A 12,131-nucleotide genomic window follows, 5' to 3' on the forward strand; every position below is an offset into this window, starting at 1 on the left:
TGGCTTTAAGCACCTGATCAACCAACATTTTAAAGTCCGGGTCTTTTTGTTTCAGCAGAGGAAGAAAAAATATGGGAAAGAATGTGGCTCAGTTAATAGAATTTTACTTAGTAATGAGCATAGGAAGATTTCACTGTAAAGCATGAACACAAAGAAAGCACTTAGAACAAGAAGTGATGCATCAGCACCCTAAAATCCAGTAACAGACACTGACCCAAACCATACAAAGCTCTTTGTGCTAAATAAATTGAAAGTAGGTGTTTGTAAACAAGTGTTTCTTATACCACTCATACATGCAAATTTCTTGTGCTTTGCTGACAATTTAACAGCTATCTGCCTCAAACATTCAGCTGTCCATCTATTATCACTGTGATTTGGATTCACAATATCCAAACATTATGCAAACAGGAGGTTGCATACAGCTCACAGGAAGGAATCACTTGAGAGTCTATCATTCAGGGACACAACCACACAAACACTGAGGAAAGCACAAGTCCGTCAGAGTTAATCTTACAGCCCAGAAATGAAACACAAATATCAAGTCCCATGAAAATTCCAAAGTGACAGAAATTTTTAAAAAATGGGAGTAATAATAATAATAATAAATATTCAATTATCATTTAAATGCTACTCAAAACCTGCAGACATAAAACAGGAATCATAAGCTGGGCTCAACACAAACTAGCATACAGCCTCAAGCTTCAATTAAATACAAACTTGTCTGTGAACATTTCACTTTTACTTTAAGGTAGTATTCCTTCCGTATTTAATAAGGATCACCTTCAAAAACAACCCATCCACTTTGGCGTAATGGGTAAGAGTTTTCTATTCATTTTCATGGTATGAAAGGCTACAGTTAACTAATTTAGACAATTTAACCACAGCTGTATTGCTCCCTCCTACCATAGGGCAGTGTTGCAAAGTTGGTATTAACCATTTTCTTCTTTGAGGGAGGAGAAAGGCCTGCTAAACACAGCCTTCTAGCACACCGATTTATACAGAAGTTCTCTGTCATGTACTCACATTTATCATAATGATTATGCTGATTTTATCTAAATCTGTATCAGCAGCTGAATGAAGAAACTTTGAGGAGTACATGAAAGAAAAAAGTAACTTTAGGGTCAGTTTCAGCATGCAAAAACATAGAACCTCATTTTCCAATAAAGTCTAACACCCATGTGTGGATGATGAAGACTTTATCCTCCGGGGACTCCTCAATCCCTCAACATTTGAGAAGACTGAACTTCACTTACACATCACAAGGGAAGTCAAAACTAAAGAGTTCAATACAAACTGACAACAACCATCAGGAATAATGAAAAAGTGTTGCAAAGGTTAAGATAAAGTTAGCTGGATCAGACAGATAGACAGGAACTCTTTTCACAGTAAGGCTTGCAGCAAAACTACTTGCAGCTTTAGCAGATCTGTAAAGAAGCAGATGGTGTACATCTCACACCTTACTGAGCAGATGCCATGCAGCCGCTCTGCAGCTTCCAGAAAAGCCAATGCTGCTAACACGGCAGCTAGACCACATGAAGTTGGTCATTAAGATGGTGGTTTCATTGAGACAGGGACTGGTACTACAGGAAAGTTGAGGAAGATCAGAAGATCAGCAAAATATAACTGACTCTTGGGACAAAAGGACAAAGAAATGTCCTACTAGCAGAAATTAGGAAGAATTTCTTAAGCTGTATTTCAACAGTGCAAGCATTTAGAACTATTTTGTCTTCAAGACCACTATTAAAGTAATCAAGTTCTGAAGTCTTAAAATGTAATTCACAAGTCAGCCAGTCCAAGAGAAGTCCACAGTTTACTGATCTCATTAAGACAATTAACCTAATAAAAAATTAATAAAATTATTTACCTAAAGTGTGATGCAGCACTAAAGAACATGACTTTGTGGCATTAAGGCATAACATTCACATCAATAATCACTCAAAAGAACTAAAAAGAAATTAATATTACACATTTCTTTCTAGGCTTTGCAGTAGCTCCTGGTGATCTCCTGATCTACACCGAGATGAAAGAAACAGTAGCATTAAAAGAAAAGCTTAGAGCTGTACTAAAGCTAAACCATGGAGGATTCCCTCTTTCTAAAATGCCTACATGCAGCAGTAATGACCTGTTTTGGACACATATGCAGTATCATTTCCATGTTGGTATGGATTACTAGGCAGCTTCAGACCACCAGGACAAAATCATATGTGGCAATATATTTTTATTTTTATATGTGAATATGTCTCCAATCAAGCAAAATAACAAAATATTTTTAATTAAAATTATTTATTAGGAGTTATAAAGATTTGTGATGTAAATAATCAGCAAAAAATGCCCTCTTTTTTTCCTTGAATGATCGAGGACTTGGATTTTGATGCACTGAATTCTGGAAGATTCTGGGAAAGTATGGGTATGTTTTTAACATTACTTTGGCAGCCTGTCTAACATTAAGTGCAAAAAACATGCCAACAACAAAAAACCAGTTAAGAACACTATCTTAATTTACACACCAATAAAACATGATGTTATTAAATTTAGATTGGTTTTTTTCTTTCTGTTTTCATTTCCTATTACTTGGGGTATCTATTTGTCTTGATTTACTTGAAGGCCTGCCTCTTAAAAGATCAAGGGTACAGAAATTCCTTCAAAACGTTTCACTGATATGGGCAAATCATTAGCAAATACTGAAATCTTACTTAAAAAGAAAAAAGTTTCACAGAAACTCCTTTAGGAAATTATTCAAATTACTTGCTAACAAAATTTTTTTTAAATCTCAACGCTCCAAAAAATAGCATCACAGATTTCAAGCCTGGCACCTAAGACATGAACCAAATTTAAGAAATTTTAGATATTCTTAAATTAACTTATCAGTGGATGTGTTAATTTTTAATTGAAAAAAATAGTCCACTTTCTAACCACTTCACTACCTGGTCATAAGTTACAATGCTTAGTCACTGAAGCCTCAATACACTCATGATAAAGGAAGGAATGGTCACTGAATGCACACAACAGGCAGAAAAAGTGCTCATACAGGGGAGTCATTGCATTTGGTCTAATTTTCCATTATTATTTCCCTTCTTCATGTTCATCCAAGTCATATTACTCTTCCTCAAGCAAAATTAGACAGAGATAGAAGAGATTTGGATAAACGAAGGGAAACGACATGAGAGAGGAAAATGAACAAAACAAAACCAATGTTTACTGCTTGCTGGATCTAGCTGATGCTCACTGTATGCAATGCTTTCCCATTCATGGCATTTCCCAAAGAGAGTTGTCCTCAGCAGCCAGAAACTTGCACCAAAGGTGCAGATTTATTGCAGATAAGCCTTCATCATGACGAAGCATGTAAGATGCCATTTTTAATTATTTAATATCTAAATAATTAAAACACGTTGAGAAATACATTTAGCATATTTAAAAATAGAATTCTCAGACCCTGATAATATTTGAATATATAATCATTTCAAGCATCATTCACACTGAAAAATTAAGACCCTGATCTTATGTGAGGTGCAAAATTCTATGGAATCTTGTAAATTAGAGTTGCTAACTTTTGCAACACAAGTTTATTAGGTGAGGAAGGTAAAAGAATGTCACAAGAAACAAATCCACAGATGGTTAACAACTTCTGCCACAGCCAAGTTAACTCACCTTCCCTCTCTCTGAGAACTGTGGATTCAAGAGCAGATATATGTGATGAAAACACCATTGACACAAGATGCTCAGAGAAATAAGCAAAACAAGCTTGTCCTATGGCAGCATGACATTGACTGGAGGAAAAAGGCACAACAAGGAAACTTAATGAATTTCGATTGCTTGTGAATTGGACAGGGAACCAAGTGTTGTGTCCTTCAGCTGGGAAAGAAAAGCTGATTTCTAAGATGCTGGCATGTAAAGTAGCAGGACTTGGCAAAAGCCCAAGTATGAAAGACAGAAGATGAAATGACCTAGTAGTAACCTATCAGCAGATAGGTGAAAATACAGAGAGGGAAAAAAGTTACAGACTTAGAATCAAAAGACTTTCAACTAAGCAAGACAACAGTAAATAACTCACCAATTCTCTTCCTCCTTCCTCAGCACCTCTTATGACAGATTCATAATTTCAAAAGAATCTCCTGTTAGAGTTATTTATTTAAACACAGGTAATTATTTCTGTGTTTAGTATGATTTCTAACTCCACTGTAACCTGCATTCAGAGAGCTTCCTAGAAATGTTGTCTGCTAAAAGATCTTACTTTAAATTTATTTTAGGGAGAAGTTTACTCAAGTTTGAAGGAACATGTTCAAGTATTTTCAGCTAGAAAAAAGCAAATATTTTAATAATTATTCTGTGAAGGTGAAAAATATTTGTTTTAAGGCTTTAATGAAGAAAGAATCATTCAGATTTAAATAAGGCATTTTTAAAAAACGAGAAGTACTTTCAAGAATCACTGAAACAAAGCAGCTGAACACTTCATAGCAACAGCAGATTCAAGGACAGCATTTTTGTTGTGAAGAGCATGTTTTAAACAAGTTTATTTTGCATATGTCAAATTGTGCATCTATGATGCCTCAAATTAACAGCACAAAAACATGATTACAATGCAACAAGAAGTTAAAAATCAAAACAACAAAATAATGTACTATAACATTCTTCGGTCACTTGTCCCTAGGCATGTGCTGAAAAACATGCAAAGTTCTGGGACCCTCCTTATTAGCTTTGTCCCTTTTAAGACAGGACAGCAAAGATGCAGCCTATAAAGAATAATTGCCTAAATTTGCACTGTAAAATCACTTGTTACTGGCCTAACACAATGATTGCTACATTACAGAAAAGTTAGTTCTATAATTAAGGCAACAGTAAAATGAGCAGTAAAGCAAATGTCATAAAATGGAGAATTTTATTGCCACAAAACAGAAGCACTAGCAACTCTCAACAACAGCCTATAATTAAGAATAATCTTTATAGCTGTTCTGTAGCATACAGGAAAAGAACATGTAGCACACAGGAATCTTCCAATGATGTTTTTATTTGGAAGCAAAACCACTTTAATAAGTTCCCATTCTCCCCAGTCCTCGTTTATGCACAACCAAGTTCACTGCTTCTCTAACCATAATAGTACAACAGCTTACAGACATTGAGGAGCTTAAATATTGATGTTTCACAAGCCATGAGAAAGTGACCCAGTCTTACAGCACTGCCTCCCTCACAAGCAATTCTATCAGAACAGTCAAGAGAAGAATTGTGGCATAAGGGCAGGGGCAAGAACTTCTCTACCAGGATTTGCTGCAGAAGAAAACATACTTCATTATTTTAAGTTATGCAAAATATGCATTACATTACACACACATTCACTAAGTTCCACACAAGACAAACAATGGACAACATCAAATTAACCATATCCAATTTGCATTCTCACTTTTAAGCATAAAATGCTGTAAATGCTATGTAGCTGTTTTTAGAGTGGGGAAAATACCGTGAAGGATCTACTACTCCAAAAGAATTCTATGGAACATTACAGTCTTTCTGTAACCAATAATTTTTAAGTTGGTTGAAACATATCTGGGAGAACTGTATCACATTAAACAGTACTTTTTTCTAAATCTGTTTGCAACTTTAGCAACAAGGTATCATCTTACCTGAGGAACTCTAACTTGAAAGTCATGGTCTTAATTCAGCAGCTGCTCTGCACTGATAAAGCCCTACAATATGAACAGAGTCCCATTGAAGCTGACAACACAGTCTTCCTGCAAGACCAAAAGCCTCTGCTTCCACAATATTTTACTGCCAATCCACTATTTCTCTTTTTAACACCCCTCAAAATATTTTGGCATGCATATGCAAAACAGAGAGGGGGAAATTACCATCAGTGCATGCTTTGAGATTACAATATTGAGCGCTTCTATTTTACTTTCCTTTTCCTATACAGCTATTGCTGTACACTAACTACAATGGTTTTCAGCTTTGTCATCATCATTTGCAACGCCCTAAACAGTTTCCATGTGCTGAAAAACTGTCATTGTCTTCTGCAATAAAGAAACTGGTTTTGCCTTCAGGTTCTGAGTGTCATAGACTATTCTGGCAGTAATTGCTTTTTGGATGTATTTTGGAGTTTAACATTGATTTTTACATCAAAAACTTTTCCCTGCTGTGCAAGAGAACAGTATTTCACTAAAACAGTATCTCTAGCCCTTTCAGTTGCAGAACAAAACAAAACAAATGTATTGCAACATTTGTAACTAGACAAGATATTATCATTTGTTAAACAGAATTTTTACAATGAAACTCTACAACAATTAGTAGTTTTTACATGGAAGCTGAAAGTCACTTCAGCATGTATTATTCTGCTGGATGTGATAGTTGTCAAAAGAAAATACTGAGAAACCTCACAGAATCAGATGATCTAACATAAGCAGAGAAAAGGAGAAAACAACAAGGGTGATTCTCCTATGACACCAGAATACCAAGGAGGCCACCTTGTCTGCGGTGTTGTAGTATCACTAAAATAGGAGACAACTGTCATAATAGAGGCTCCAGATCTACATCCTTTTACATCTAGGACACGAACTTGAGAAGAGAAAGGGAAAAGGCCAGGAGCAGAGACAAAGAATACTATAAGTATATATAAGAGAGGGTAATTCTATCCTAATATGAAAAATGCAAGCTTCGAATACAAAAGGTGTTGTATCTCAGGACCTGCAGACTTCAAGATGTACTGAAGTACATCGGCGAAGACGCGCCCGCCCAACACCTTCCCCGTTCAGCACGGGGACAGCACAAACCCCGGGCGAGCACAAGGGAGCGCCCGGTGCCGGGCAGCCACGCAAAGCTCGGCTGTCACAGCACGAGTCCGCAACCCCGACAGCTCCGCTCCTCTCCCCTTGGGTCCCAGCCCAGCCCTTCGAGCGGAGCCACTCGGGACCCCGCCGGGGAGGGGCGGAGGGGCTGCCGCCACACGCCCCTTTCACCAACACAAGCAGCCGCGGCCTCTTCGGCGCGACTCCCGAACCCGGGCGGCTCCCGCTGCGCTGCTCAGACCGGGCCTGAAAGCCCGGAGGGCGCCCGCCGACACCGCCAGTCCCGCCGGCCGGAGCGGACCAGACGGGCGCCGATCCCGGTGCGTGCGGGGGATCACGGGCCCTCCGGCACTCCGCCGCGGCCCCGCCTCAGCTCGCACACGGCAGACGGGAACGAGGCGGCGGGAACAGGGCCGGCGAGGGGGGGACGCGGCGAGCAGGGAACACCCACGGCCGCCGCACGGCGCTTCCCCTCCGGGACCGCCATCGGCGCCACCCCGCCCGCCGCATTGCCTCCCGCAACAACAGCCCGGCCCGCCCTGCGACACTGGCCGCCGCCCGGACACACACCCCCCGCCCGAGCAGCCGGGCACGCATGGACACACCCCCGGTCGGACACAGAGACACGCACAAACAGACACGGACAGACAACGCGGACACGCGAGGCCGGGCTCCGGTGCCGCTCCCCGTGACAGTTGGCGGCGGGTCGGGCGGGCGCGGCGGGAGCGCGCGGTCGCTAACGGTCACCGGGCGGCCGGTAACGGCCGCCCCGCAGCCCTGGAGCCCCGCCCGCCCGCGCCCCCGCCCCGAGACTCACTGCGGAGGTTGTGGATGAGCTCGGAGTGGCTGGCGCCGCCCGACTTCCAGGCCATCGCTAGGCACACTCTGCGGAGCAGGTACAGAGCCGCCTTCAGCGCCGCGACTGCGCACAGCAGCTTCCCCAGGAAGGACACAACCTCCAGCGCCGACACAGGCACCGCCTCCTCGCCGCCTCCTCCCGCGGCCGCCGCCGCTGCGGCTGCCGCGCGCTCGCCGAGGGGAGGGGCCACGCGCCCACCGCCCCGCGCGCCCGACATGCCCCGGCCGCTGCCGCCGCCGCTCCGCCGGCCGGCGCGGTGCCCCCTCCCCCGCGCATGCGCGCCCACCGCGCCTAGGGGCACGCGTGGGGGATCCTCGCACGCCGGGGCGGGGATGCACAGCGGCTGCTCCCGACCCGCGCGTTTTGCTGCTGGGGCCCTGGATCGCGCGCTGGCGGCGAGACCCCGGTCCTGCTCTCCCCTCAGAAACTGCGGCGGGGCGGAACGGGTCTGGGGGCGCGGGTATGTGAACTTAAGAGCTCTGGTAATGAATGGGATAGTGCGTGCGCACCGAGGTGCCGTTTCGCTTTCCCCCCTGACCCGGCCTTCGCCACTCCCGAGACACAAGTCGGTACACGCCAGGTACCGGAGCAGGCGGTGTCGGGGCGGGCGAGCCCCATCACGGTGGCTGCGCCGCCAGCTCCGGGCTCCGGCCCAGCGCGCGACCCGCCGCCCTTGCGACGGAGCCAATTAGCGGCGTCTCCCGGCGCGGTGTTTTGCATGGGGCGCGCCTATTGGCCACGGCCAGCCCGCGCGGGCCAGGCCTACGTGTTGGAGGCTGCGATTGGTCAGGGGGCGTGGGAGCTGCGCGTCCCGTGCGTGTCCGCGGCGGAGACGGGGCAGGGCAGTGCGACCGCCCCCGGGAAGCAGCGCGGGAATGGCGGCGGCGGGGAAGGACATGGAGAGTTGGCACAGCCCTGCATTGGATAAGAACCGCCAAAGCACCGATGGTTCACAGGAGCATCTACCGGTGCAATGCCGATGGCGTAGGACAAAGTTACAAATTAAATTAAAATTCCTTTTAAGAGGCGTCCAGGACAATAGCTCAGAATTTAGTAAATGCCATGGGCCTTTATTGTGTGCCAGCATATGCCCATGATGAAGTAGCAATCTTAAGGGAAAAGTTTTAGCACCTTCAGATCCTCCCACAGCCTGTAACATAACGAGGAAAAGCAGAGAATTCACTTTTTACCATAATGTAGTATTTCTCTCTGCTCTAAAACTCCTTTATGATTAATTTTGCCGCCAATATTAATTTGCCACCTGTTATTTATACACGTTTCTATTGTTTAAAGGGAAAGCATATACCATCTTTGCAATTTTGGGAACCCACTGTCAGTGCTGTGACTTCTGTATTTGTGCTGCCTTCTGGTCCCTGCAAATGGGAATAGTTTTGCAGCACTTCCTTTCCTAACCAGGCACACTGGCACAGATATTTCATCTACATGGGACCAGGCAGCAGAATTTGTAGTGCTTGGCTTTTAAAACATGAGAATGGTGATACAAAACTGTGGATGGGTTGGCCCTATGAATTGTATATTGTATAAACATTGGGGAAAATAAGGTGTCATCCAGCAGATACACAGCCTAAGACACCACCATGGGAGATTACACAGGTTTTATCTTCTGTGAGAGAGCCCATCTTGGCTGGGAGTGTTGGACCTGTTTCAGCTATTTCAGGCAATCAGTCATTGCTGGTTCAGGTGAAGAGGTGAAGGTGGGAATTTGCTTCTCTACTTTGCAGTCAGTCCAGGGCAAATCTGACAGTTGCTCAATGCATATACCAGTCCCATCCATAGACTTCCCATCTGGTTCTTTTCATCCTGGAGACAGATCTGCTTCATTCTGTGCTCTCCATCTAACTTCTCCTAAGCATGATCTGGCAACTGCAGTCCGTGTGAGCCTCCCAGCCTGTCCTAGAATATAAAAGGGCTCCCTGATACACCCAGTGGGCTGAGAGAGAAGGAAAGAAGCCATGGAGTGAGAAGAATTCCCAAAGAGCAGTGAGTACAGAGAACAGACAGGCATTGTAAAAGTACAGCACAGAAATACTTAATTGTTTTAAATGCAAAAGACATTTTCTGTTGTCAGATGCAAGCAAACTGCATTGCTCTCACAAAGAGAGATTGCTGCCAAGAAAATAGCTGGCCCATGTTTAAAAGCATTCCAGGGATACTTACCCCCTTGGGAGACCAAAAGCACAACAGAAGCCATTTACATACAAGCTGATGCTGCTTACCAGGACCAGCTTGAATTAGGCTTAGACTTGTCATGGAGCCTTTTTTTTTTAATTTCTCTCTTAAGAGTTTGCAGTCTTGCCCAGTCTCTTTCTGACTAAGTGTACCTATTTGCCGTGGGTATTCAGAGAATGAAAACAAGCGTGGGCCTTCCTTAACAATATCTGGGGTGTCTTGGGTGGATACCAGGCACGTGTGAAGGAAACAGCACTTGGCTTGGCAGGTTTCCAGGAGCTCTCAGGCAAGCCGAGTTGCCTCGAAGGGCCCTGGGAAACTAACATGCGCCAATAGTGGCATGATGCACCCATTTATGCAGTAAACAAATGCAGGAGTCCCTAACTCTTTCAGTTCCACAATCCCAAGCCATGAATACATTTTAAAAACCTATCAGGAGCACATCCATTGAGACTAAACTGAAAGCAACATGGACATTCTTTACCAGTGAAAAATATGAGCAGAAATAATAAAAAAAATTGTTTTCTGGCCATCACCATTCACATGGAACCTCTCAATTTGCTCTGATACCTGGGATTTCTGTATTCTATGCCCCCTGACTTGTCCAAATCAGTGTGAGCACCTTGGTCTCTGGATGCCCACTGTCAATTGCAGGCACCTGCATTTTTCACATGTAGAGCCATTTCCCTAGACTCTGCAGGGAGCTGCTGCATGAATGCTCCTCTTAGAGAAAAGGCACAAGAATGCCAGCAGCCAGAGTGGGCCCCCATATGATTGTTCTGACATGAAGATCCCACTAACTGTAAGCACATCATCTCTTCTTCCTTTGCTGCACATTCACCCACATCCCAATCTTCTAGCTGTACTTACATACATTTATATATAAACCCCTCCAAACTACTATTTCTGTTTCATTCCTTCCCTCCCACCACATAAGCCCATTAGATTTTTTTTAATTCTTTGAATTTTGGAAGAATTTGAAAAATTGCTCATCACTGTCTGCTCCCATCTGCTTGTATACCAGAAGCAGAAATTTCCTTGTGAAGTGTTCCTGCTGTACATTTCCGCAGTTATGTCCCAAACCCTACGCTAATTGGCTTCTACACCTACACTCCCTCCTCTTCTTGACTCCATTCTGCTTTTTAACTTAATCACTCTCCTTCATCTCATTTCTTTTCCTATAAGCTCAAGCCAGTTTGATGTGTACCTTCCCTTTTTATTACCATTTCAGAAGTTTACATTATTTTGAACTCCACATGCATGTTTTACCAGCTCTGCAGTCAAAGATGAGGTGAGAAGGACTCATCAGTTACTTTCCCATTAGGGAGCAGCAGAACTGGGACCCTTCCTGAAGGAGGGCCATCCTTCCAGATGAGACTTTCCAGATGACACACCATCCCACAGCATCTAAGCAGAGCAAGCGGAGCAGGGCTGGGACAGAAATGGCTTTGCCATCAGCTGAAGGCAGGCCCCAGGTCAAGCCAGGCACCGAGTTTGGGCAGCTTGGCTGAGCACAGGCCCTCCTACAGCAGAGCTCAGGCCAAGAGCAGCGTGTCCCAGCCCAGGGGGGAGCCCCAGCCAAGGACAGGGCTTATGACTGCACTCAGGGCTGGGCCCTCTGCTCCTGCATCTGCTCTGCAGGACACTGCTGTGTGACTGTACTCGCTCAAGAGAATGAACTGGGCACAGCTCCAGCAGTTCTTACCAGCTGTACACATTGTTTTGGCATCTCCAAATAACTTTAAATATTGTTCAATGATGATGGAGAAAAGCAGATTATAAGCAAATCCAGTTCAGAATTAGCTTTATTGTGCTCTAGTACAATCACTGATCTAGTAAGTGCCTTGTTCTCAGGCCCCCTACTTTCTCTCAGAGACAGGCATGCTTTCAGTTCTCTTTCCCTCCCAGCTTTAGCCATATTTAAGGGTTGTACATAGATGCTCCTTGTTGTCTTAGCTGGTATGTTTGGACCCAAGGCTTAGAGGCAGCTTCATCTAGACTTAACATCCTTCTTGAAAACCACAGAAATACTAGATAAGGCGTATTTTCTCCTGGTGCTGATTTCCACCTTTTATATGTTTATGTAAATCTGCCATTACAGTGAAATGCTCTACACATCTTTCACAGGGATCAAGCACAGAGAATATATTTAAAGGTTTGCAAAGCAGCCCTAAATCTGTCACAGCTCTCACTTCTGTCATATAACATGCTGCCAACAATTTCTTTAAGAAATGTAGGACAGGAAAGAAAAACTGTGACTCTTCTTTTCCTCTAAGTGAAAATAAGCCTGTATGTCCAACTTACTTCCC

The 12,131-nt window shown here is 44.1% G+C and overlaps 1 protein-coding gene across 3 annotated transcripts in view; it reads right to left on the minus strand.

Annotated features, from left to right (window-relative positions):
• PCMT1 (protein-L-isoaspartate (D-aspartate) O-methyltransferase) overlaps positions 1–7,910 on the minus strand; it is a 42,810-nt gene extending 34,900 nt beyond the window's left edge. For 2 of the 3 annotated variants that reach the window (XM_074537769.1, XM_074537768.1), the window contains exon 1: positions 7,591–7,908. In XM_074537769.1, the coding sequence (XP_074393870.1) occupies positions 7,591–7,849 (259 nt within the window). In that variant the 5' untranslated portion in view covers positions 7,850–7,908. Of the gene's footprint in view, positions 1–7,590 lie in introns of all 3 variants that reach the window. The other variant, XM_074537767.1, reaches the window with a different exon arrangement.
• Between the last annotated feature and the right edge of the window lie 4,221 nt (positions 7,911–12,131).

This window comes from Zonotrichia albicollis, chromosome 3 (assembly GCF_047830755.1).
Source record: "Zonotrichia albicollis isolate bZonAlb1 chromosome 3, bZonAlb1.hap1, whole genome shotgun sequence".
Classification (NCBI taxonomy): Eukaryota; Metazoa; Chordata; class Aves; order Passeriformes; family Passerellidae; genus Zonotrichia; species Zonotrichia albicollis.